The sequence below is a fragment of the Pocillopora verrucosa genome, chromosome 13 (assembly GCF_036669915.1).
Source record: "Pocillopora verrucosa isolate sample1 chromosome 13, ASM3666991v2, whole genome shotgun sequence".
NCBI classification, from domain to species: Eukaryota; Metazoa; Cnidaria; class Anthozoa; order Scleractinia; family Pocilloporidae; genus Pocillopora; species Pocillopora verrucosa.
In genome coordinates, this window is record NC_089324.1 from 2,523,886 (window position 1) to 2,550,176 (window position 26,291).

Sequence of the window (26,291 nt, forward strand, 5' to 3'; positions counted from 1 at the left end):
ATATGAAAAAATAAAGGCTTAGAGCTAGTATCACAGGAGCATCGTTTAATATTTCCTCCAGGACCCTCTCCACCCCCCCCCCCCCCTTTAAATCCTTAAAGGACGGAGAGGAAGGATAGTTAATCCTATAAAATTGTCTTGTCCCTTCTTAAAAAATTTGATATGCCTGCCTCCGCTCCAGGACACATCAGTATATCCACCAAATATGTAATCGTTCACTTTGATGATTGTCACTGTGGGTCCCCTCCCATCGCAGTTGCTGTGAAATTTCGATGCCGCCCAGCCGTCAGTCTTAGCATGCCAACACTTAATAAAGTCAGTACGGGATGCACTGGGAAGAACTAGGTCTAAAAATGAAATCATCTTTCCCAAGTATTCATTGGGGTCCAGGCCTCCAAGTATAGTAGATGCACCAAGGCCACCTATGTGCGTAAAAGAAACTTGAATGTAAGTTTCCATCACAGACGTTCTAAAATAAAGAAAGATGTTATTCGTCTTTCACAACCGTGAAAGTATTTCAAAATAATTAGAGCCCCAGATCTTCTTATTCACAGAGCGAGGTGCTAACCATGTGATCCCATTTAAACTTAAATATTTCCTTGTACATTTATTTTGTAAACACATCAACTAAATTTCACGAGAACACATTTTCTTAAGTGGGTGTAAAACTAGGAAACCAAAAGCAAAAACCAAAAGTTCAGTTTAGCTAGGTTAAACTGTCTGCTTTAGCCCGACTTAGCGATTCAATTTCATGGCAAAACATGGCATCTAGATCAATTTTTTCCCTGATTTAGTCGATGAGCACTGATATCCCTGAACTGAGATACAATTCACTTAGCACTGCCGCCACCATAACCTGAATAGTATTTCGCTGCTGTATATGATCAGCGCATGCACTTTTAGAATCTCTGAACGTCGCCAAGGATTAGAGTTTATGTATATTTATTCATCGTATATTTACGACAGGGTTTTAAGTGTTTCTGTACAGTAATTACCGATTTCGAAGAAAACTTCAATGTCGGATGGAGTAAAACGAAATGCTCCTGTGAAAAATTTACAGTCTCCAGATGAATAACCCGTGGGGTTTTTGTACGTCCCACCGCATTTAGTATAAGAGCGTTGATTGTTTACAGCGTCGTTATATATGAGGATGTCACGTCCCCAACCAAAAATGGGTCCGTAAGAGGAACAACTGTGCATTGCGTATTGCTGATATCGGTATTGTGCCAGCTTCACAGGATTGTATCCTTTGATGTTGTTGAGGGAGAAGAGAAAAGCTTTCCGAGCATAGGAGTTACGACATGAACCTATATAAACCAGGTGACGTTGTAAGAACATAGTCACTGTAAGTTCTACTAATCAGTTGTTAGACCATCCCACAATTCTTTCAGGTCTTTCAAAACTTAAAAAGAGAAATGGGATGATCTACGAAGGGGTGGTCAAGTGTAAGTTAATAAAGGTGGGTACGGCTGCAGCCAATTTTGAAGCTTCTATAAGCTCGCTATGGCGGTTAACCAACCCTTATGAGAGTCTTATTAGCGTGAGCAACTTGTAGGGTTATAGTGGAGCCGTATAGAAACATTACCACGCACCAAGAGATCCTAAGGGGGGGAGAGAAGAGGGGCTTCTGATATAGGCACTGAGATACGTCAATCAGTCTTATACCAGGTGTGACTTGGTATATGGCGTTTTTCTCGCGCCTCGCGCAGCTCTTGTTCTTGTTCTTTGTTTTGACTGGTCCGTTTTAATGACCTTGGTTTTGGCTTTGGGACGCTTATTAAGTGCAGTTTAGAAAGAAAATATATTTAGATCCTAAATTTATCAAATGTTACTGTGATACAAAAGTGATATAAATTTTATTATTCAAAAACGTACTCACCGCTTGGTCCCCAGGACACATCAGTATATCCACCAAATATGGAATCGTTCGCTTTGATGATTGTTACTGTGGGTCCCCTCCCATCACAGTTGCTGTGGAATGTCGATGCCGCCCAGCCTTCTGTCTTAGCGTGCCAACACTTCACAAACCTGCTCCACTCTGAACTCAGGAGGACTGGCTCTAGGTAGGAAAGCAGCTTACCCGTGTATTTGTTGTAGTCGAGGCTGGTAAGAATAACGGAACTATTAAGGCCACCTATACGAATAACCGGAAAAGGGAGAAAAGATAAGGATTGTCCTGCCTACCGTTTTCACGTTATGTTGCATTCGTCATCTTGGTGGTGGTAATGTCTACATTTCGCTTTTTCATTTTTACGAATTACAGCGTGACAACCGTTGTGTGACGCACATCAATCTGAGGCACAACTTCTATTTCCAACCCCGTGTGAACTAGAGGAACACTTATGGAAACGTTGTCTCCCTTTCAGACGTGTTAACACAATGAAAGCGTGTTTGTGTGACATTTCAGATTTCTAAACCCAGTACACGTTATTATATCTCGCCTCGTTGTTTGCACCAATCAATGCTTTCTTAGAATTAAAGGAAACCACGAGATAAAAACATGATAATAATGAAAAAAAAAATAATTAAGGTTGATCAAGTCAGAAAGTTCGACATAGTTGTGAGAAGCAGACTTCAAAGATCAATGATTCTGTTATTTTTTAAGCGGGGGGGGAGGGTAAGTAAGGCGCTAAGCGAGATGTATTCTTCAATTCAACCCTTTAACCCCTAGGAGGGATTAGCTTTTATTTCCTCCTTACCCTATTACAGCCGAACAAAATCATGATCAACAGAATCATGAGAATAAAGAACGAATTCCATCTTGGTCCCGTATCAGGACCGACTCTTGTTAAAAAAGTATATATATTCGAGAGCTAATTTCCAAAGGATTATAAGCTTCACATAACGATAAGGAAAGATAGAGAATGCGAAATGCAAGTATCAAAACAAACTGAGGTCGCTCGTGCCTCAATGTTAGTTAAACTCACGAAAAAGCAGCTGGTACCGAAAACAAGTGCTGTTCGACCCTATTAACAGGTGATAAGGATCTTATTTACATTGGGTACTATTATCCTGTTGTTGTACCTGCCTATTGAGGAATTACCAAAGAGAATAATGGCTACTAAAATTAATCGCATTTTGAAACTTTCAATTAGTCAAAAAAACTCACGTTAACATTTCTGCAGCTTTTTTTGACTATGGAAAAAGTTCTGAGTGATTCGGCTGATCAAGATAGAAAGTTCGACATAGTTGTAAGCAACAAACTGTAAAGATCAATGAAACTGTTTCTTTTTTAAGGGGGGGGGGGTGGTAAGTTAGGCGCCAAGTGAGACGTATTCTTCAACCCTTTAACCCCTAAGAGGGTTTGGCATTTAACTTCTCCTCACCGTATTACCGCCGAACCAAACATCAGAATCATGGGAATAAATGAAATAATCATCAAGTTATAAATCTGTTGATTTTCAAACAAATTCCCTTGGCAGCACCACACGGTATGCATAGAGAACAGCGAGGAGAATATCTGTACTGATGCTAAGGAGTAAAGGGTCATAATGCAGCCCGTTTTTGGGACGAATTCCATCTTGGTCTCGATTCAGGACCGACTCATATTAAAAAAATATATTTCCAAAATTGCAAGCTTCATATGACGATACAGAAAGACAGAGAATGCGAAATGCGAGTATCATAACAAACTGAGGTCACTTGTATCTCAATATTAGTTAAACTCACGAAAATAGCAGCTTGTTCCGTTTCCTTGGTACCAGGAATTGCAGGTGCATCGATAGGAACCAGCGGTATTGTTGCAAGAGGCATTGGCGTCACAGTCATGCGATTTATTGGCACATTCGTCGACATCTGAGAGAATGTATAAAAACTAAATGGCTTGAGCTCAAGAGCAATAGTAGATCGAAAATGACTGTTATTGGCGAAGCGTCTCGCCGTATAAGCAATTGAACGTGACATGGTGTGAGAAATAATTCCAATCGGTTATCTAAGCAATTTGTTTTAATCGAGTGTCCAGATTAAGCCGGGATTGTTTTGGTTTTGCTTTGTTTTAAAATGACTTGCTTCAGGCAATAGTGAAAGTCATTTCACTAACTTACCGACACACTTTTTTCCGTTTCCAGTAAAACCAGCTTTGCACGAGCAACTGTGAGAACCGACGGTGTTCACGCACTCAGCGTTGACGTCACACACGGGAATGGTCGAATTACACTCGTCCACGTCTGAAAAAACGGAATAGTCTGCGGTTAGTTTAAAAGCAAAAAAGGAGGGTATTCGCCAATTGCTTCCGGCGGGAGCCAAATTTTTGCTTTGTACGACCCCATCAGGAAGCAAAATTTCCCCTTCCCTATTCGTTAAATTTCGTCACTATAAAGTTGTGATAGCAATTTGCTATTGAATGATTATCTCTGTGTCAAAAAAGAAATTTTTTCATTCTATTTGACTTGTTCTCAAATCGTTCAGTTTAAGAGAGATTATAGCATTCCTTCAAAGCTTTGTTTCCGTCAGATATCTTACTATTTTTATTTTGTTTTGCTTTATTTTCTCATTTCCCTCTATGAATATTGGGATGGGGGGAGGGGGGGGTCAGGTGGTTGCAGTCTACCCATAACATCTCTGTCAACGTTTTTGCTCGTGGTTAACCGACTTTTGTCTGTAGAAGATGTGAATTGATAAACGCATGAATTCACCTTCGGTTTTCATGTCACAAGGAGCCAGAACAGTCCTCTCGGGTACAATCGAGTGAAACCAGTATTTGCCGCTGACCGCTTGTCCTCCTTCGCTCATTTTGATTTCCTGGCAAGTCTCCGCAGGCAGCTCAGGAATGGAACCGAGAGGGACTGAAAGAAACAGCAAGCATAGTGGCAAAGTATTCCAAGTAAGCAAGATTTGATGTTCGTCTTGGGGGTGTGGACACTCAATTTGAGGGCGACTTGACTTAAGGCAATAAAGGGAAGTGATGTGACACAATTTATTAATTTTGGGTTGAAATTCTGCGCTCTGAAAATGTCTTTAAAGGGAAGAAGACAGTAAAAAAATTTACAAACCTCGTTTGTAATCTCGCTTAAAGTAAAATCTCTCAGGGTTCGGAATATAATCCTCTGGTCTGGCCTCCTTGGTTCGGTTACTCAGTTCACAAATGTCTTGCGTAAAGACGTAGTTGAAACTTTGACATCTGACGTCAGCATAGCATCCCCGCAAGCACACATCTGAAAGACCAGCCCCCGTGATCCTCTTGAAGATGTGGCGTTGTAGCATCATCCCAAATTTGGAAACTTCCGGCTGGCCCGTAGCCTCCCATTGCTGTGCAGCTGTACAGCATAACAGCACGGTTTTGATCAACAGCCCTACTGCGTACAAGACCTTTTTGGCCATTTCCTCTCGGGGCATGATGTGGGAAAAATGTTCCCTGAAAAGAAAAAGGCAAACAATCTTCTGAGCTAAAACTTACCCTAAACTTCTTTTTAATCCGTAGACTGGTTTTCGTGAGTTCACGATCAACATGCATGCTTCTATGTTTGTAATTTGACTTTATTTTCATTTGTTTATTTTTTTAAGGATTACAAGCACAGAAAAGTCATACATATTTATCAAACTGGACCTCAAATTTAAGGAAAAGGGATGTTTGTTCAATGCCAAAACGTATTTAGTTATTCGATACTTGCGGTTTTTAACCATTAGCTTGATTTGCATTGTGGTCAGGAAATGCAATATGAAATGAATAATGGAGAAAGGCTGGTTAGAGCTGTATTAGTTAGGATTGTTCGTAAGGAGCTGTTAACGAGTTAGAATTTGGAGTTTGTCCGTTATCAGGTCACTTGAACAGCGATCGAAAACCGATTGTTGGCGACTGGAGGTCGTAATACGAAGTCGAAATTCTACTTTTCAGCGAACACTCCTTCGAGTAAGGATTTTGAGTTGGACTTTGAGCTGGATTTTCGAGTTGAAGTTTCCAGTAGGGCAAGGTATAGAACTTGAAAAGATGCCGAAATAGTTCTTTTAATTTTTGCGGGCTACAAAATTATTTGCGGTCCTGCATGACATAATTCTACATGTTAGTAAGGTCCATACGCTTTGTTTTGTTTAAGAAGTATACTAATCAATTATTCAAGCCTCGGACTCCTTGTTAGTCTCCTACTTGTTTTTGAAAAATTTTACGATCCTTCCGGCAAAAATTCGTTTTATTTCTGATACTCACTCAATTATACCGGCCGGAGTTAGTAAACTTTTCAAGTTGCAAGGTGGGGACATCAAGATATTGCCTTTTGAACATATTCATTAAAAATTTTCAAGTTATCAGTGCATGTAACTGGGGTTACAAAAAAGATTGAAATAGAAAGTTAAATACCGAGTGAGAAAACCCAATATAAACTGCACCCAATGAGAAATTTTTCTGCAAAATTTAACTTACAGAATTTAGCATAGCGTATGAAAAATTTTCAGCTGTTCGACTTGGACTCTTTAAAGTTTTGTTGAAAATGATACTTTTCAATTTGATCGTTGGCTTGCCAATAAAGTGATTCATTATCTAACAAATCCCTTTTGAATTATTTATTAAAAGGAAGTGTGAGGTATAGAATTTCAAATTTGCCTGTATCCTTATGCCTGGCTCTTTCTCCAACACTGATGATAAGAGATCTCTTTTATTCAACGACCAAGCTGCAACTTCATCACTCCGGAGAGTGACCAAGACAGAATTACTCCTTACAATATCAGTACAATGTCAAGCAGACAAGTAATGAGAATAAAGAGAACTATAAATTGAGGGAATATTAGTTGTTAGTGACCCAATGCCAAATTCTCCAAACTAGCATCATAAGAACTGCATGGTAAACAGTGAGTGGAATTACAAACGTGCAGACGAGTTGGACTGGACGATTGTGAAATACGCCGTCGATGTATATGTACTACCTAACCCACAAGTTGCAGCTCTGAGGTTCATTTGTTAGGCCGTGAGGACAGAAAAATTTTGAAAATGCATCGTTGTTAAGGAGTTCCGTTTTAATTCAAGCTAGTGTCGACAAGTGACAACGAAGGCTTTTGAAAACAGTGACAAAAATGCGCCTCTTCTCGTCACTTGTATTAGCCTTTTTGGGTGTGTTAGTGCGGATGATACGTTTTCAAGTGTAAACACCGAATTGAAGACAGTTGAGAAGAATGTGAAAACGCTGGTGTCCTTGGGTGAAAATGGTGTACTTCATTTTCCAAACGGAATACGGACAATTTTCGAACTGCATTATTAAACAAAAATATTAATGAAATGAAAAAAAAATTGTAGTCGGAGCTTGTCAGGGACTGGTTCAAGTGTCTGAGGCTGGAATCTTCGGAGGAATAAGGATATGTTTCATAATTGAGTCAGTTTTCTAACACGACCGTTTTATTCTATCTTCACCCAAATGATCTCCGCGATGTTTGTAAGAAGCTGAAGAGCGCTTGCATGTAAACTTGGCATAAGACAGGAGCTTGCCAGTTTCTGAAAGATTTTTTTTACGCCGCTGCGTCGTCGAGCAAAAGAAAAAAACTTGGTTAATAATCAACCATGAGTTTGTAAAGGAAGCGAAAACCACTGCAGCGAGGTTTTAAAAACTGAACTCAAATTTTTGAGTCTAGTCGCTTCGTGGGAGCAATACAATGCTTAGTTTATCAATTAACGAGCTCTTTTTCAGAATATGCTGGGATTTGAGTCCTTGCAGTAGCTCTCCAGCACTTGTGAAACGAATTTCACATCTTTCTTCACGTTTTAACTTTTCTCGCAAAAATATTCAAGGTTTGGCGAAGATGGGAGACATAGATGGAAATAAAAAATAATAAAAAAAAAAAAAAAAGGAAAGAGACCGCTGACTTCGTAAGAACTCTCCTGACTAAGCCAATATCTCCTCCATCCTATTTTACTCTATTACCACAGCAATTAAGCCTCTTGTTGCCAGAAAAAAACTCGTCCAGTTTTTTGACATAATTGCTTCTTTGTTCTGGGTTTCATCGAGACACCGACAGTTTTCATTTTCCCTTTTTTTTTCTTTAGCAGAAAGTACCTTTGCGTAGCCATGCCATTCTGACATAGCTTTATCTGTAAACGAAATACTCTACAACTAAGCCCAAGCAAAATTATTTCCTACCGTTTTCTCCGAAAATGTTTCTTTGCTGGCGATTCTTGTCTGTATGTTACTGCAGCTCTTGCAATTGATACCGACACAAGTGCAGGTGGGAAGGATCTTATTTACATTGGGTACTATTATCCTGTTGTTGTACCTGCCTATTGAGGAATTACCCAGGAGAATAATGGCTACTAAATTTAATCACATTTTGAAATTTTCAATCAGTCATGGAAACCTCAGGTTAACATTTCTGCGGCTATTTAGGACTATGGAAAAGTTCTGAGTGATTCGTATGACACCTTCCAATAAAAAAAACAGGTCAAAAGTGACTTTGGAAATACTCACATTTGCGTGGGGACATCGAGGTTTTACTTTTTGAACACATTTATTAAGAATTTTAAGTTATCAGTGCATGTAACTGGGGTTACAAAAAGGATTGCAAGAAAAAGTTAAATACCGTGTAAGAAAACCTATTATAAATGTTAACTGCCATAAATAAGAAATTTTCCGCAAAACTCAACTTAAAGAATTTTGCATAGAGCTTGAAAAATTTTCAGCTGCTCGAGTTGGACAGTATGAAGTTTTGTTGAAAATAATACTTTCCAATTTGATTGTTGGCTTGCCAATAAAGTGAGCCAATATCTAACAAATTCTTTTTGAAACATTTATTTTAAAAAAGTGCGAGGTATGGGATTTCAACTTTGTGTGCTTCTTTAACCCGGCTCTTTCTCCATTACTGATGACAAGAGATCTTTCTTATGCAACGACCAAGCTGAAATTTTACATCTTACTCAGGTCCATACGCTTTGCTTCGTTTAAGAATTGTTTAAACTAATCAATTATTCAATAGTCGGACTCCTTGTTAGTCTCCTACTTGTTTTTGAAAACTTTTGCGATCCTCCCGACAAAAACTCGTTTCACTGATTTCTCTAACCCTAAGCAGTCATAACGGCCGGAGTTACTAAACTTTTCAAGTTGCAAAGTGGGGACATCAAGATATTTCCTTTTGAACACGTTCATTAAGAATTTTCAAGTTATCAGTCCATGCAACTGGAGATACAAAACAGATTGAGATAAGTTGAGTACCGGGTGACAAAACAAATGTAAACAGCGAAATGTAGACAGTAGAGTGGATTGTGAAAACGCTACTGTCCTTGGGTGGAAAAGGTATGCTTCATTTACCAAAAAAAATACGGACAGTTTTCAAACTGCATTATTGAACAAAAATATTAATAAATTATGGAAAAGTCGGAGCTTTTCAGGGACTGCTTTAAGTGTCTGAGGCTGGAATCCTCGCGGGGAATCAGGATATGTTTCACACTTGAGTTAGATTTCTAACACGACCGTTTTATTCTATCTTCACCCAAATGATCTCCGCAATATTTGTAGGAAGCTGAAGAGCACTTGCATGTAAACTTGGCGAAAGACAGGAGCTTGCCAGTTTCTGAAAGATCCTTTTACGCTACTGCATCGTCGAGCAAAAGGAAAAACTTGGTTGATAATCAACCATGAGTTTATAAAGGAAGCAAAAACACCACAGCTAAGTTTGAAAATCTGAAGTTTCGAGGCGCTTTTTTGGGAGTAATACAATGCTTAGTTTATCAATCAACGAGCTCTTTTTCACAATATGCTGGGATTTGAGTCCTTGCAGAAGCTTTCCAGCACTTGTGAAACGAATTTCAGATCTTTCTTCGCGTTTTAAATTTTTCAAAAAAATATTTAAGGTTTGGCAAGGGCGGGAGACACGGATGGAAGTGAAAAATAAATAATAATAAAAAAAAAAAATAGAAGAGACCGCTGCCTTCGTAGAACTCTCCCGACTAAGCCAATATGTCCTCCATCCTATTTTACTCTATTACCACAGCAATTAAGCCTCTTGTTGCCAGAAAAAAACTCGTCCAGTTTTTTGACATAAATTCTGGGTTTCATCCAGACACCGACAGTTTTCATTTTCCTTTTTTTTTCCTTTACCAGAAAGTACCTTTGCGTAGCCATGCCATTCTGACATAGCTCTATCTGTAAACGAAATACTCTACAACTGAGCCCAAACAAATTATTTCCTACCGTTTTCTCCGAAAATGTTTCTTTGCTGGCAACTCTTGTCCGTATGTTAGCGCAGCTCTTGCAATTGATACCGACGCAGGTGCTGTCCGACCTTATACGATGATACGTTTTCAAATGTAAACAGCGAAATGTAGCTTCAAATCTTCCTTGCGAACCACACACGTCAAGACTGATGGAAAATTAATTAAATTTTTTGAACTTCCGATATTTCTGTTTTGTTTTGTTTGGTTTTGTTCTTGTCGTGTTACTGACGTCTTCAATGTGCGTAAGTTATTAGGAAGAAGGCTAAAAAGAAATTTGTTTGCAATTTTTATATTCCCAGGCATGTAAAACAAGGTTCATGGCTGGAAAAAGTTTTTAATTTTAGATTCAGGGGTGATATTGTAAGGAGAAATTAGATTCTAGTCACTCCTAGAAGTCAAAGGGTTGATATATTTTCTTTCTCTCTCCTGACAAGTGCGTAACAATTTTTTCATTCGACAAAAGAGCGCAAGCATGCGCAGTAGTAACATGATTCCTCGTAATGTTGTCTCTGTTAATAAACAAATTTCTTGAACATGGTATGGATTATTGTAAAGTTGCTTATTTCATAAAATACTTGGATGTCAGTCAGAGTAAAACAAAGTTCTGCTGTGAAAAATCATGGTGATCACCCTTATAACAACATTAAAAAACCGAAAATCTTGGTAACTGAGCTAACACAGCTAGTTACATAGAAAGATCAAGGGAAAGAGCCACTCTTTCCTCCGCAAATTGCATGATGTTTCTGAGATCTCATCTCACTGGCGGTGCGATGAGATCGCAGAAACAGCAAGTTTTGTTGACCCTTAAGAGTGACCAGCATCTCATTTCTCCTTACATTATCACCTCAGAATCAGACAGTAAGGTCATGAGAATAATCGAAATGATCGTCGACAAAAGAAACTCTTGATTGTTCAACAAATTCTCCCTGTCAGTACCTTAGGATATGTATAGAGAACAGTGTGGAGAATATGCATAATGATGTTAGAGTGTAAAGGGTTAGGTTTATTGTTACTATATTTAGTTAGCACTTATCTAGACTGCATAGTCAGATAATACTGACATCAACAGATTATATGGTAGTTACAACTCTTTGAAATGCATCCGTTCGTTTCTCTGATCTTCACAAAGATAATTAATATTTAGCGGTCATGGTATGAAATCAGCATGCAATGGCTGCTGCAAAATAGGAAACAAAAAAACTTTCACGAGCTCATATTTATAGTGAGGCAAAGTGGTAACTCGAAATGCATGTAATACGATTGCTAAGGAATAGTTGATAAATGACTAACATAGGAAAGTATACAGCTGTTGATTGGCGCGAGGAAACATTGAATGGGTGAAATTGGGAAAAAAGAAGGGGAAAGAACAAAGCGTAACTGAGCGCGGGAAAATGAAGAGGTGCTCAAAAGCGCGGGAAAACCCAGAAAGGGGAAATTTGCCGAGGTGGAACTACTCATTGGATCTGGCACGTCATGTGTACGTGCAAACATTTTACTTTCAGTCCATCGATCTAATACTGTTGTGCATCAATCAGTCGTTGAAAACTGAGACCGCAGGTTATCTTAATACGTTTCAATGAAATACAATGAAAATAAACGAGTGGTGAACTTAGTTTTATTTACATTCAAAGGATTACAGTTGATTTCTGACAGCCACAGTTACGATCAGATATAAACTTGATGTTCAAATAATTTTTAAATTATATTTGACCAATTCTTTGTATAACTCGATATCGACCTAAGGTTCAGACATGCTTGATAAATCAAGAACAAGAGAGGTCGAAATTTCATTCAGAGGCCTTGTTAAAAGGCTTCCTTCCTGGATGACATAACCACATCGCTGTCGAAAGAATCAACCGTCCGACAAAGTGTTTCTATACAAACTGAAGTTTTTTTTTCATGAGTTAAACATATGTTAAATATCGGGGCTAGGTAAGGCTTAACGCAAATCACAAGTCTCCTTATCTCTCAGTCTGTAGCAGGCTCTCAGCCATCTGGAATCGCCTGCGAAAAACGGCGCTCAGCTGTTTTTCTGAGAACCACAACCGCCGTTTGTGGTTTGCTCGCCCTTTCGCATGTCTTTACTGTCTTGGAGACTGGAACTGACTTTTTGTGTGTCTATCCACCTCTAACCCCCCTTAAAACTACATACTGTTTTTTTCAATGTTCCCTGACACTAGGATAAAAACCTCTAAAGATTTTAGCTATACCTCTAACTGGTTAAAATCTACAAGACTAGTCGAGCCTAATGATGAAATGAGATGAAAAAAGAAGTTGAACCTTGGGCGACATGTTCTTGATATTGGGGTTGCATGATTACATTCTTGTTATTTCCTTTATATTTTTGTTATAGTAAAGCATAGTATGAATTGAGAAAGAAGGAAAACAAAATTCAACCACGGCTTTGTGCTGAGGGGTGATCACCGCCAATGTTTGTTTTCAAATTCTTTTGTAAAGAATCAACGATTTCCATTTCTTCTCATCAGAACTGAAACTAAACTGGCAGAAGAGAATTTAAGAATTAAGAACACAACGCAAAGGAATTTATTTGACGCTGAAAGTCATTGATCAGAGTCACAACTGAACCAAGAGAACAACATTTTAATTATAAGAACACTTCTCTCTTTTTGTGTCGCCACAAACCAAAAGTGATTTTTGGCTAGACTACCTGTTTTTGGATAATTCAGTATGTCTGTATATCACCAGAATGCCAAATTTATTCCTTAATCTCTGGGGAACAACCAAACTTTTTTTTAAATCTGATGTGTCATAAACCTCTTTCATGGGCAAAAAAATTAATGAAAAACCAGGTTGCAGAGAATTTAAGAATTAAGAACACAACTCAAAGGAATTTAATCCACTGATCAGAACCAAAATTGAACCAAGAGAACAACATTTAAATCATAAGAACAGCAACTGAGACATGAGGCAGAAATTGAAGTAACAAGACAGAAATTACTACAACTGATCATCCCGCTGTTCAATTTTTGTTCTGATCAGGCCTGGGGACGTGTCGCGATCACGGGTAACCGAGTGAGGCCCGGGGAAGTTACTCAAGCGCCACGTTTGCTAAGAGCGATCCTCTTGACTCCCAATTTCCCGTCGAAAAAAAGTTTTCTTTCATTTCTTGGTACAATTTTGGTTCTGATCAGTGACTCTCAGCGTCAACTAAATTTCTTTGCGTTGTGTTGTAAATTGTTAAATTCTCTCTTGCCAGTCTACTTTCATTTTCTGCCCATATGAAGGGTTTAGGACACATCAGTTTAAAAAAAAAAGGCTGGTTATTCCCCAAAGATTAAGGAATAAAATTTGGCATTCTGGTGATTTCAGACGTGCTGAATTATCCAAAAACGGGTAATCTAGTCGAAAATCACTTTTGGCTTGTGGCGACGCCAAAAAAGAGAGGTGTTCTCATAACTTAAATGTTGTTCTCTTGATCCAATTGTGGTTCTGATCAGTGACTTTCACTGTCAACTAAATTCCTTTACGTTCATCACTTTCAGTTTTGATTTGTTAATTGCTGTTCTTAATTCTTAAATTCTCTTCTGCCGGCTCAATTTCAGTTCTGATTAGAAGGAAATTATTGGTTCTTTACGACAGAATTTGAATGAGAATGTTGGCCGTGATCACCCCTCATCTTGTGCTGATGCCTCTGTGGTAGTCTTCAATGGAAAGAAGCAATTTCTCTTTTCGATAATTCTTGTAGGAAAGTTTCACAGGTAGCAAGTGTTTAACTTCTGTGAAGCAAAACTTTCGCCGTCTCGCGGCGCAGCACCCAAGCTACAACAGTATAATTATCACAACACTAAAAAATTATTGATTAATGATGAAAGTGACGCACACATAATATCAATCTAACTTAAAGAGAGTTTAAAAATTTTACATTACTTAACTGGTAACATTTTCATATCTACTCTTTTCAACACTGAACTTACGTTAAGGTCAATCTTGTAGCAAAATGTCCTGGTGTAAATAACACGACAGCACCAGGGGCACTACTACTTCTTTCTTGACCGCTGACCGGATGCTAACATTTGGCAGGTATATGTAAACACAGGAGCCCATTACCCGGAGCCTCCATACCAATTGTACCCTTGAGTCAACCCTGTCTCGTATCTTTTTATTTTTAGAACTGAGATACGTGGGGGGTTCTTTAATTTCCCGCGAAAACACGCTGACGTTCGCACAACACCCAAAAAGAAAATGGTAAAGTTTCCGCGCTTTTCGCCATTATTGAAATACTTTCGTGTGGCCTGCATGTGACATAAAAAATAGAGGACCACAGCTCTCATATGATTGGCTATTGTGTAAACTCCCGCGAAAAACCCCGTGGGAGGTGCTTCTAAAAATAAAAAGATACGGGACAGGGATGACTCAGAGGGTAAACGTGGAAGTGGGAAGCTCCGGATTATGGGCTCCTGGTAAATCCTAAACCTTTCGTCAAGTTTCTTTGACTCCTGCATTTTGCAGGTACCCATTTCTACTCCTGGGTGAGGAGTGGTGCTACTAAAGTAGGCGGTGCGCGCTACAAATTCCCCATCTTGAATGGGGAAAGGGCTTACAACTTGGGTGTTTTCTAATTGTAAGATCTATTATTTTGAATGCTCAACAGCCGGATTTCTGAAGAATTTCAGACCTACAGCATGATGTTCCAGTTGCAGAGTTTTCTCAATGGAGTCGCCCTCAACCTTGCCAGCCTAAAATGCGCTGTCTTTTTACAATAGACTGCTCTTTCTATCGGTTCATTGGCTTAACAAACCACACAGGATGTTGGGAGAACACGAAAAAAGTTTGTAAATCACTCTTTCACTGCTCATAATCTAAGAATATTTTGAGTGTTCCACCAATATACTGCATGGTTTATCACGCTAGTAAACGAATAGAAAGTGCAGTCTCTTGCTTTTGTTAAAATTATATGTTTATCGGTACAATAAACATGGATTTTCCACCAATCAGAGCACTTTTTTAAAGACGAAATAAACGACTAAGCACTGAGAGAATACAGTGCAAGTTCTGTTGACCGGGCCTTATGTGAAAGCACACTAACTCTATTAACTCTATTGTTATTATAATTACTTGATACTTACTAAGACAGCATGTTTTTTTGTGTTCAGTTTATTATTTCGAAGAAAACTTCAATGTCAGATGGGGTGAAATTCAATGCTCCTGTGAAAAATTTACAATCTCCGGCTGAATAGCCCGTGGGGTTGGAGTACGTGTCACCGCATCTAGTATAAGAGTGTTGATTGTTTGGAGCGTCGTCATAAATGTGGATGTCATGTCCCAAACCAAAAGTGGGTCCGAAAGAGGAACATCTGTACACTGCGTATTGCTGGTTTTGGTATTGTGTCAGCTTCACAGGATTGTAACCTTTGACGTTGTAAAGAGAGAAAACAAAAGCTTTGCTGGCTGATGAATAATCACATGGACCTTAAATGAAAAGATTTAGCAGCATTAGAAACTATGCGAGTCAGGAAAAAAATTAATGATGATAACCATAAAAAATGATTTTTTCAACTTTTTTAGAAAAAATTTTAGAGAACTCGAGAGCATATTTTCACTTTTCAAAAAAAAGCACTTGAAATATGGTCCGAAGTGTTATTCAAAGGCAACATATGATCTAAAGTGAGCATTAATTGAACATCCTTCGTTTCAGCTCTCCAATATGAATAATGGATACAACGAAACACGGGGAAAAGGCACGAAATGGAGCTGTCAGAATCAAATCAAATCAAAATCAAAATCAAATCAAAAATCAAATCCGAAACAAGACTTTAAGTCAAAACCCGTTTCAAACGCGTTTTCAGGCTACTTATGAGTTTGTCTACTTTGGGATCGCAATTGTTAATGTGATATTTTCTGTTTGTAAGTCCACGACTTATCGATTTGTTATCTGTTCTACATGTGAGAGATGTTTGCTTGTTTTTTACTCACTGCTGGTCCAGGACACGTCAGTGTATCCACCAAAGATATAACTGTTATTAACTTTGATGATAGTCACTGTGGGTCCCCTCTCATCACAGTTACTGTGGAATGTCGATGCTGCCCAACCGTCAGTCTCTGCGTGCCAACACCTCACAAACCTGCTACGCTCTCTATTGATAACGATTGGGTCCAAATACGAAAACAGTACCTTCAAGTACTGGCTGTAATCAAGACTTCGAAGTATGGCGGACAAACCGAGCCCTGAAGAAGGAAAAGAAGAGGAAAAATTACAGTTGGTTAAATAAATGAAACAAGAGCTTTGATTGGTGGTGTCGTCTTTCAATCTAAAGTGGATAATTTCGTCACCCCTCGTTTGGCCCGCTAGATGGTCTAACATTACTGATCCGGCAGGTTAAAAAAATTTCCACCCCGTCTACCAAGCGGTATTTTAAGCGACAGAGAGAATGAAAATTGTTTTAAAATTCACAAAGCAACCAGGTGGACAATCAGACATGGTTTGATGCTACTCTGGTTTAAAGATGAAAGTAACTGAGAACTTGTTTCGACACTCCTGTCTAGTTCCTTCATCAGGGGTGATGATAAAGGCACCAGACAGGAGCGTCGAAACGTTGAGTCTATGAACTGAAACATCTCGGTTATACTTACTAAATCTTTAAGTCAGAGTAGCATCAAACCATGTCTGAAATGTATTCTTTAGCTCAGGCGTTCTTTCAGGTGGCCCCACCAACTTAGTTTTCATATAACACCCACAAACCCCTACGGCAACTCAGGAAAGTCCTCTCGGACTCATCACGCAACGTGTTCTGTGCCGAACTTAAATGACTGTTGCGAAAGAGACATTACAACCCTACACATTCCTTTAAAATGACAGAAAAGTAAGCTATCCGTACACCAGGAACTCAACTTTTTGAGAACTTTCCTACAATGCACGCTTTGATTTTGCTACAGGCCCTACTAACTATTTATCCTTGGAAAGGGGTGTTTTTCTTGATTACCTGCCTCATAGAATACTTCGACGTCTGTTGGAGAGAAATTAGACGCCCCTGTAAAAAAACCACAGTCACCAGTTGAGTACCCTGAAGGTGTCGTGTACGTGCAACCACATCTGGTGTAGGAGTTTTGGTTGTTTCCAGAGTCGTCGGATATGTAGATATCATGATCACACCCCCTACCAAAGGTGGGTCCATACGTGTTACATCTGTACATTGCATATTGCTGATTTCGGTATTGTGTAAATGTTACGGGATTGTATCCTTTGACGTTATAGAGAGAGAAGATGAAAGCTTTTCTGGCGTAGGAATAACCTGCGCAAGAACCAGCTGAAATAGGAAAACAATAGAACAATATAGTCATACGTAAAAATGTTGGAAGAAGACGTAAACCCTCTAAGGAAGAGTAGGGGGGGGAGTTCATTTTCTATCATGAGCTAGACGGGGAGGTTTTTTTTTAAAATGGGGATTTGTAAAGGAGAGGGAGATATTTTACTAGTTTGGGTATAGAGATGAGTACCAAAATCAATTATGGAAGATTTGAGAAGTTACTTTGAAGTAAAGCGAGCAAAACTTTTTGTGACTTGAAGCAAATGACCCCTTTGGTCTAAGTGTTGTCATTACTAGATGTTTTAGGGTGTGATACTGTTCTGCAGGTGTATCAAATAGGAAATATTTCAATAGACGATATTAGTGTGAAGAAGTCTTGATGGCCAAAAAACTAACATAAAATAATAAAGGCTTTGAGCTATTATCAAAGGAGCATCGTTTAAAATTTCCTCCAGCACCCCCCTCTCCCCCCTTAAATCCCAAAAGGAATGATAGTTGATCGTAAAAACTTGTCTTGTCCCCTCTTAAAAAATTTGATATGCCTGCCTCCGCTCCAGGACACATCAGTATATCCACCAAATATGTAATCGTTCACTTTGATGATTGTCACCGTTGGTCCCCTCCCATCGCAGTTGCTGTGGAATGTCGATGCTGCCCAGCCGTCAGTCTTCGCATGCTAACACTTAATAAAGTCAGTACGGGATGCACTGGGAAGAACTGGGTCTAAAAATGAAATCATCTTTCCCAAGTATTCATTGGGGTCCAGGCCTCTAAGTATAGTAGATGCACCAAGGCCACCTGTGTGCGTAGAAGAAACTCGAATGTAAATTTCAATAACAGACGTTCCAGAATAAAGAAAGATGTTATTTCTTCTTTCACAACCGTGAAAGTATTTCACAATAACTAGAGCCCCAGATATCCTTATTCACAGGGCGAGGTGCTAACCATGTGATCCCATTTAAACTTAAATATTTCCTTGAGCATTTATTTTGTAAACACATCAACTAAATTTCACGAGAACACATTTTCTTAAGTGGGTGTAAAACTGGGAAACGAAAAGCAAAAACCAAAAGTTCAGTTTAGCTGGGTTGAACTGTCTGCTTTAGCCCGACTTAGCGATTCAATTTCATGGCAAAACATAGCATCTAGATCAATTTTTTTCCCTGATTTAGTCGATGAGCACTGGACCTGAGATACAATTAACTTAGCACTGCCGCCACCATAACCTGAATAGTATTTCGTTGCTGTATATGACCAGCGCATGCACTTTTAGAATCCCTAAACGTTGCTAAGGACTAGAGTTTATGTATATTTATTCATCGTATATTTACGACAGGGTTTTAAGTGTTTCTGTACAATAATTACCGATTTCGAAGAAAACTTCAATGTCGGATGGAGTAAAACGAAATGCTCCTGTGAAAAATTTACAGTTTCCAGCTGAATAACCCGTGGGGTTTTTGTACGTCCCACCGCATTCAGTAAAAGAGTGTTGATTGTTTACAGCGTCGTCATATATGTAGATGTCACGTCCCCAACCAAAAAGGGGTCCGTAAGAGGAACAACTGCACATTGCGTATTGCTGTTTTCGGTATTGTGTCAGCTTCACAGGATTGTATCCTTTGATGTTGTTGAGGGAGAAGAGAAAAGCTTTCCAAGCATAGGAGTTACGACATGAACCTATATAAACCAGGTGACGTTGTAAGAACATAGTGACTGTAAGTTCTATTAATCAGTTGTTAGACCATCCTACAATTCCTTCAGGTCTTTCAAAACTTAAAAAGAGAAATGGGATGATCTACGTAGGGGTGGTCAAGTATAAGTTAATAAAGGTGGGTACGGCGGCAGCCAATTTTGAAGCTTCTACAAGCTCGCTATGGCGGTTAACCAACCCTTATGAGAGTCTTATTAGCGTGAGCGGCTTGGAGGGTTATAGTGGAGCTGTATAGAAACATTACTACGCACCAAGAGATCCTAAGGGGGGGAGAGAAGAGAGGCTTCTGATATAGGCACTAAGATATGTCAATCAGTCTTATACCAAGTGTGACTTGGTATATGGCGTTTTTCTCGCGCCTCGCGCAGCTTTTATTCTTGTTCTTTGTTTTTACTGGTCCGTTTTAATGACCTTGGTATTGGCTTTGGGAAGCTTATTAAGTGCAGTTTAGAAAGAAAATATATTTAGATCCTAAATTTATTAAATGTTACTGTATGATACAAAAGTGATATAAATTTTATTATTCAAAAACGTACTCACCGCTTGGTCCCCAGGACACATCAGTATATCCACCAAATATGGAATCGTTCGCTTTGATGATTGTTACTGTGGGTCCCCTCCCGTCGCAGTTGCTGTGGAATGTCGATGCCGCCCAGCCTTCTGTCTTAGCATGCCAACACTTCACAAACCTGCTCCACTCTGAACTCAGGAGGACTGGCTCTAGGTAGGAAAGTAGCTTACCTGTGTAGTTGGTGTAGTCGAGGTTGGTAAGAATAACGGAATTATTAAGGCCACCTATACGAAAAACCAAAAAAGAGATAAAAGGTAAGGATTGTCCTACCTACCGTTTTCACGTTATGTTGCATTCGTCATCTTGGTGGTGGTAATGTCTACATTTCGCTTTTTCATTTTTACGAATTACAGCGTGACAACCGTTGTGTGACGCACATCAATCTGAGGCACAACTTCTATTTCCAACCCCGTGTGAACTAGAGGAACACTTATGGAAACGTTGTCTCCCTTTCAGACGTGTTAACACAATGAAAGCGTGTTTGTGTGACATTTCAGATTTCTAAACCCAGTACACGTTATTATATCTCGCCTCGTTGTTTGCACCAATCAATGCTTTCTTAGAATTAAAGGAAACCACGAGATAAAAACATGATAATAATGAAAAAAAAATAATTAAGGTTGATCAAGTCAGAAAGTTCGACATAGTTGTGAGAAGCAGACTTCAAAGATCAATGATTCTGTTATTTTTTAAGCGGGGGGGAGGGTAAGTAAGGCGCTAAGCGAGATGTATTCTTCAATTCAACCCTTTAACCCCTAAGAGGGATTGGCTTTTATTTCCTCCTTACTCTATTACAGCTGAACAAAATCATGATCAACAGGATCATGAGAATAAAGGACGAATTCCATCTTGGTCCCGTATCAGGACCGACTCTTGTTAAAAAAGTATATATATTCGAGAGCTAATTTCCAAAGGATTATAAGCTTCACATAACGATAAGGAAAGATAGAGAATGCGAAATGCGAGTATCAAAACAAACTGAGGTCGCTCTTGCCTCAACGTTGGTTAAACTCACGAAAAAGCAGCTGGTACCGAAGCAAGTGCTGTCCGACCCTATTAACAGATGGTAAGGATCTTTTTTACATTGGGTACTATTATCCTGTTGTTGTACCTGCCTATTGAGGAATCGATCGAAAATGACTGTTATTGGCGAAAGTGTCTCGCCGTATAAGCAATTGAACGTGACATGGTATGGGGTATAATTCAAATCGGTTATTAAAGCAATTTTTTTTAATCGAGTGTCCAGATTAAGCCGGGATTGTTTTGGTTTTGCTTTGTTTTAAAATGACTTGCTTCAGGCAATAGTGAAAGTCATTTCACTAACTTACCGACACACTTTTTTCCGTTTCCAGTAAAACCAGCTTTGCACGAGCAACTGTGAGAACCGATGGTGTTCGCGCACTCGGCGTTGGTGTCACACACGGGAATTGTTGAATTACACTCATCCACGTCTGAAAAAATTAAATAGTTTGTGGTCAGTTTAAAAAAAAAAAGGTATTTGCTGAATTATTACTCGTTCGTGGATTCATTAGACCAATTGCTTCCGGCGGGAGCCAAAATTTTACTTTGTACGACCCCATCAGGAAGTAAAATTTCCCCTTCCCTATTCGTTAAATTTCATCACTATAAAGCTGTGATAACAATTTGCTATTGAATGATTATCTCTGTGTCAAAAAAGAAATTTTTCAATTCTATTTGACCTGTTCTCAAATCGATCAGTTTAAGAGAGATGATAGCATTCCTTTATAGCTTTGTTTCCGTCAGATATCTTACTATTTTTAATTATTTTGTTTTGCTTTATTTTTTCATTTCCCCTTATGAATACTAAGGGGGGGGGGTCAGGGGGTAGCAGTCTACCCATAATATCTCCGTCAACGCTTTTGCTCGTGGTAAACCGATTTTGTCTGTAGAAGATGTGAATTGATAACCACTTTTAAGTGTTTTAATTTAAAAATTCACCTTCTGTTTTCATGTCACAAGGAGCCAGAACAGTCCTCTCGGGTACAATCGAGTGAAACCAGTATTTGCCGCTGACCGCTTGACCTCCTTCGCTCATTTTGATTTCCTGGCAAGTCTCCGCAGGCAGCTCAGGAATGGAACCGAGTGGGACTGGAAGAAAAAGCAATCATAGTAGCATAGCATTCCAAGTGGGCAAGATTTGACGTTCGTCTTGGTGGCGAGGACACTCAATTTGAGGGCGACTTGACTTAAGGCAATAAAGGAAAGTGATGTGACACAATTTCTTAATTTTGGGTTGAAATTCTGCGCTCTGAAAATGTCTTTAAAGGGAAGAAGACAGTAAAAAATTTACAAACCTCGTTTGTAATCTCGCTTAAAGTAAAATCTCTCATGGTTCGGAACATAATCCTCTGGTCTGGCCTCCTTGGTTCGGTTGCTCAGCTCACAAATGTTTTGCGTAAACACGTAGTTGAAACTTTGACATCTGACGTCAGCATAGCATTCCCGCAAGCACACATCTGAAAGACCAGCCCCCGTGATCCTCTTGAAGATGTGGCGTTGTAGCATCATCCCAAATTTGGAAACTTCCGGCTGGCCCGTAGCCTCCCATTGCTGTGCAGCTGTACAGAATAACAGCACGGTTTTGATCAACAGCCCTACTGCGTACAAGACCTTTTTGGCCATTTCCTCTCGACGCATGATGTGGGAAAAAACGTTCCCTGAAAAGAAAAAGGCAAACAATCTTTTCGGCTAAAACTTACCCTTAACTTCTTTTTAATCCGTAGACTGGTTTTTCGTGAGTTCACGATTAACATGCATGCTTCTATGTTTGTAATTTGACTTTATTTTCATTTGTTTGTTTCTAAGGATTACAAGCACAGAAAAGTCATATATTTATTAAACTGGACCTCAAATTTAAGGAAAAGGGATGTTTGTTCAATGCCAAAACGTATTTAGTCAGTCGATATTTGCGGTTTTTAACCATTAGCTTGATTTGCATTCTGGTCAGGAAATGCAATATCAAATGAGTAATGAAGAAAGGCTGGTTAGAGCTGTATTAGTTAGAATAGTTAGTTAGGAGCTGCTAACGAGTTAGGATTTGGAGTTTCTCCGTTATCGAGCAGTCGCTTGAACAGTGATCGAAAACCGATTGTTGGCGACTGGAGGTCGTGATACGAACTCGAATTCTACTTGTGAGCAAACCTCAAAGCTCCTTCAAGTTAGGATTTTGAGTCGGATTTCGGGCTTGATTTTCGAGTTGCATTTTCCAGTAAAACAAGGCATAGAACTTGAAAAGAAGCCGAAATACTTCGTTTCATTTTTGCGGACTACAAAATTAATTGCGGTCCTGCATGACATAATTTTATATTTTAGTCTGGTCCATACGCTTTGTTTTGTTTAAGAATTGTTCATACTAATCAGTTATTCAAGACTCGGATTCCTTGTTGTCTCCTACTTGTTTTTGAAAACTTTTACGATCCTTCCGGCAAAAATTCGTTATATTCTTGATGCTCGCTATATTATACCAGACTTACTATATTATACCGGACTTACTAAACTTTTCAAGCTGCAAAGTGGGGACATCGTGAAATTGCTTTTTGAACTCATTAATAAAGAATTTTCAGGTTATCCTTACATGCAATTAAGGCTACAAAAAAGATTGAAATAAAACGTTAAGTACCGCGTGATAAAACCTACATCAACTTCCATAAACGAGGAATTATAACATGGTGCTCGTGCTTGCCCTATATAAGTCCTATGGAGCCGCTATGAATAAAATCTTTATTTACGCACGCCCGTGCGTAAATAAGATGACGTGAGCATTTTTTCACCTGGCCTTAGAGTTTCCGTCCTGTTAAGCTGCAGTGCAGTTTCCTTCTCTTTGAAATATGGAAGAAACCAGCGAAGAACTGCCCAATTTTTCTATCAACATCGACCTTTTAGGTCCTGATCCAACAAGCAACAAAACTAAAGCTGAAAAAAACTCGCAAGTTGCTTGTTGCGCAAATTTGTCGGAAGACCAGCTGCCGCAAATTTTGGCCGAAAGACATTCATTGAGAACAAAAAAAAAGTCATTAACATTTAAAGGTAAAATTTCCGTTTTCATTGCTGATTTTAAATTTGTTCAACCTAGGGAATAAAGTACACAGTTGTTAATTGGGAATTTACCAAAACCAAAACAATCGAGGCCGCAAAAAATCTCAATCAAAAACCATTTTCCCCGTAAATTCTGAGCTTTTCATTCACAGTTATCGGTTAACTGGGTCAAATGTTCTCGCTCAAACCAAAGTATAAAATGTGGCGTGTTTTTGACCAGCCAATAGGGACGTTTGTTTACTTTTTTGTGCGTTGTGAGAATTTTTCACTCTATCACAATAAAAGGCTTCTTCGCGCAGATCCCTGTTGTCGCTCTGTTATAAAAGAATTTGCTCGTGCTTTTAGCTGTGTGTATATCGAGTTATGGATGAACTTGGGAAGTTTGGAGAGCACTAAAAAAGCTAGAGTTGCTCTCGGCTGCGCCTTGAGCTAGTCTTACGCATTTTTCGTGCTCTCCAAACTTCCCGCATGCATTCATAACTCGATATACGCACGCTAACCATGAACACATTTTTAATTTTTCCGCGAAACTCAACTTGGAAAATTTAGCATAGCGCATGAAAAATTTTCAACTGTTCAATATCTAACAAATTCCTTTTTGACACGATTAACGGGAAGTACGAGGTATATGCTTCATTTACCAAATGGAATACGGACAATTTTTAAACTGCAAAAATATTTATGAAATATAAAAAAGTGTAGTCGGAGCCTGTCAGGGACTGCTTTAGGTGTCTGAGGCTGGAATCTTCAGGGGGAATCAGGATATGTTTCACACTTGAGTCAGATTTCTAACACGACCGTTTTATTCTATCTTCACCCAAATGATCTTCGCGATATTTGTAGGAAGCGGCTGAAGAGCGCTTGCGTGTAAACTTGGCATAAGACAGGAGCTTGCCAGTTTGTGAAAGATTTGTTTACGCGGCTGCATCGTCAAGCAAAAGGAAAAAATCAGTTAATAATCAACCATGAGTTTATAAAGGAAGCGAAAACCACCGTAGCGAAAATTTGAAAAACTGAAGTTTCGAGTATAGTCGCTTCGTGGGAACAATACAATACTTAGTTTATCAATGAATGCCGGGGTCCTTTTTCACAATATGCTGGGATTTGGGTCCTTGCAGTAGCTTTCCCGCACTTGTAAAACGAGCTTCCCATCTTTCTTCACATTTTAACTTGTCTCACAAAAATATTCAAGATTTTGCGAAGGCGGGAGACATAGATGGAAGTGAAAAATAAAAAAAATTAAAGGGGCCGCTGCCTTAGTAGGAACTCTCCAGACTAAGCCAATATATCTTCCATCAAAGTTTATTCTCTTACTACAGTATTTAAGCCTCTTGTTTCAAGAAAAAGGTCGTCAAATTTTCTGACATGATTTTTGGGTTTCATCGAGACACCTTTTTTTTCTTTTTTTTTTTTTTTTTTACCAGAAAATACCTTTGCGTAGCCATGCCATACTGACATAGCTCTCTGTAAACGAAATACTCTACACAACTTAGCACAAACAAAATTACTTCTTACCGTTTTCTCCAAGAATGTTTCTTTGCTGGTGATTCGTGTCTGTATGTTAGTGTAGCTCCCTAATTCAAAGACGAAGCTGAAGTTTTACATCTTGGTCAGGTCCATACGCTTTCTTTTGTCTACGAATTGTTGAAAGTAATCAATTATTTAAGACCCAGATTCCTTGTAAGTCTTCTACTTGTTTTTGAAAACTTAAGCGATCCTTCCGGCAAAAATTCGTTTTTTTGTGATACTCACTCAATTTCACCGCCACAAATGTCAGAAAACAAAAATACTGTGAAACAGCACTTCTAAACAGCGAGACAATAAAACGGTGGACCGAATAGGCCTTCTAAATCTAAGGTGATATCAAAGAAGCTTTTCAGTTTTTGTAACTTTTCGAAATTCTGTGGCTGTGCGAGTTTACTAGACGTTGAATTGCTTTTTTTTTTGGCCCGCAATGACTTGAAGTCAGATTATAAATTGGCATATTGATGAAATCTCTTTCGCGTCAAATTAAGGAAAGGAAAGTGTTCCAAAACTTTGCGCCACAAAGGAAGTCGTAGAAAGTTGTAAAAAGTAGATAAAAAGAAACGCCATTTGAACTTCTGCATTCACTAGCAAATATTGCCATAATTTAAAGGTTTTCTATCAGCTGTGAAGAATACTATGGCCATATTCACATTGCTGCATTGGGACGTGAAATTCGAGATGTAATACAGAGAATTTCCAATATGAATTAAAATGTCCTTTTTGGTCAGATTGTTTGAAAAAAGTGATGTAAAGCTCATGTTTTGAATCCTTCGATTTAAAAATAATCCTTACGCTGTTAGTTGGGGAATTAGAAATATCAAGTCAAATTTAACATATTTTCCGTCAGCAGCAAAAAGGGAAAAGCAAATCCTATACAAGGACTGTAAAACTCAAAACTAATCGCTTTCAAGTTGAGCTTTCTTCAGATGCGAGGGATTATCGCATCGAATTCGTTCTGACAAGTTTTCTCCTTTTTGTTTTCTCAAAATGAAGAAGTTGTATGTTCCAAATAGTTTAAATGCAATTTTCCATTCG

The 26,291-nt window shown here is 38.8% G+C and overlaps 2 protein-coding genes and 1 pseudogene across 2 annotated transcripts; all 3 read right to left on the reverse strand.

Annotated features, from left to right (window-relative positions):
* Nucleotides 1–1,962: 1,962 nt before the first annotated feature.
* Nucleotides 1,963–5,334, reverse strand: LOC136277823 (protein NEL-like). The gene is made up of 6 exons (XM_066160549.1): nucleotides 4,992–5,334; nucleotides 4,635–4,784; nucleotides 4,044–4,166; nucleotides 3,670–3,795; nucleotides 2,045–2,134; nucleotides 1,963–2,003 (listed from the first exon to the last, which is right to left on the reverse strand). Exons 1-6 carry the CDS (start codon nucleotides 5,332–5,334, stop codon nucleotides 1,963–1,965), a joined length of 873 nt encoding a protein of 290 aa, XP_066016646.1.
* A 9,902-nt stretch (nucleotides 5,335–15,236) lies between these two features.
* Nucleotides 15,237–19,099, reverse strand: LOC136277824 (uncharacterized; annotated as a pseudogene).
* A 523-nt stretch (nucleotides 19,100–19,622) lies between these two features.
* On the reverse strand, nucleotides 19,623–22,331 carry LOC131797913 (uncharacterized). The gene is made up of 4 exons (XM_066160550.1): nucleotides 21,989–22,331; nucleotides 21,633–21,782; nucleotides 21,002–21,124; nucleotides 19,623–19,897 (listed from the first exon to the last, which is right to left on the reverse strand). The coding sequence occupies exons 1-4, from the start codon at nucleotides 22,329–22,331 to the stop codon at nucleotides 19,623–19,625; spliced, it is 891 nt and encodes a 296-aa protein (XP_066016647.1).
* Between the last annotated feature and the right edge of the window lie 3,960 nt (nucleotides 22,332–26,291).

Coding starts and splice junctions, on each gene's coding strand:
- LOC136277823 (XM_066160549.1), bottom strand. CDS start 5,334: ATGCCCCGAGAGGAAATGGCCAAAAAGGTCTTGTACGCAGTAGGGCTG. Junction 2,135..3,669: donor CGGAACAAGCTGCTATTTTC/GTGAGTTTAACT, acceptor TTATTCGTATAG/GTGGCCTTAATAGTTCCGTT. Junction 2,004..2,044: donor CCTAGAGCCAGTCCTCCTGA/GTTCAGAGTGGA, acceptor TGGCACGCTAAG/ACAGAAGGCTGGGCGGCATC.
- LOC131797913 (XM_066160550.1), bottom strand. CDS start 22,331: ATGCGTCGAGAGGAAATGGCCAAAAAGGTCTTGTACGCAGTAGGGCTG. Junction 21,783..21,988: donor TAAGCGAGATTACAAACGAG/GTTTGTAAATTT, acceptor TTTTTCTTCCAG/TCCCACTCGGTTCCATTCCT. Junction 19,898..21,001: donor AAACGGAAAAAAGTGTGTCG/GTAAGTTAGTGA, acceptor TTTTTCGTATAG/GTGGCCTTAATAATTCCGTT.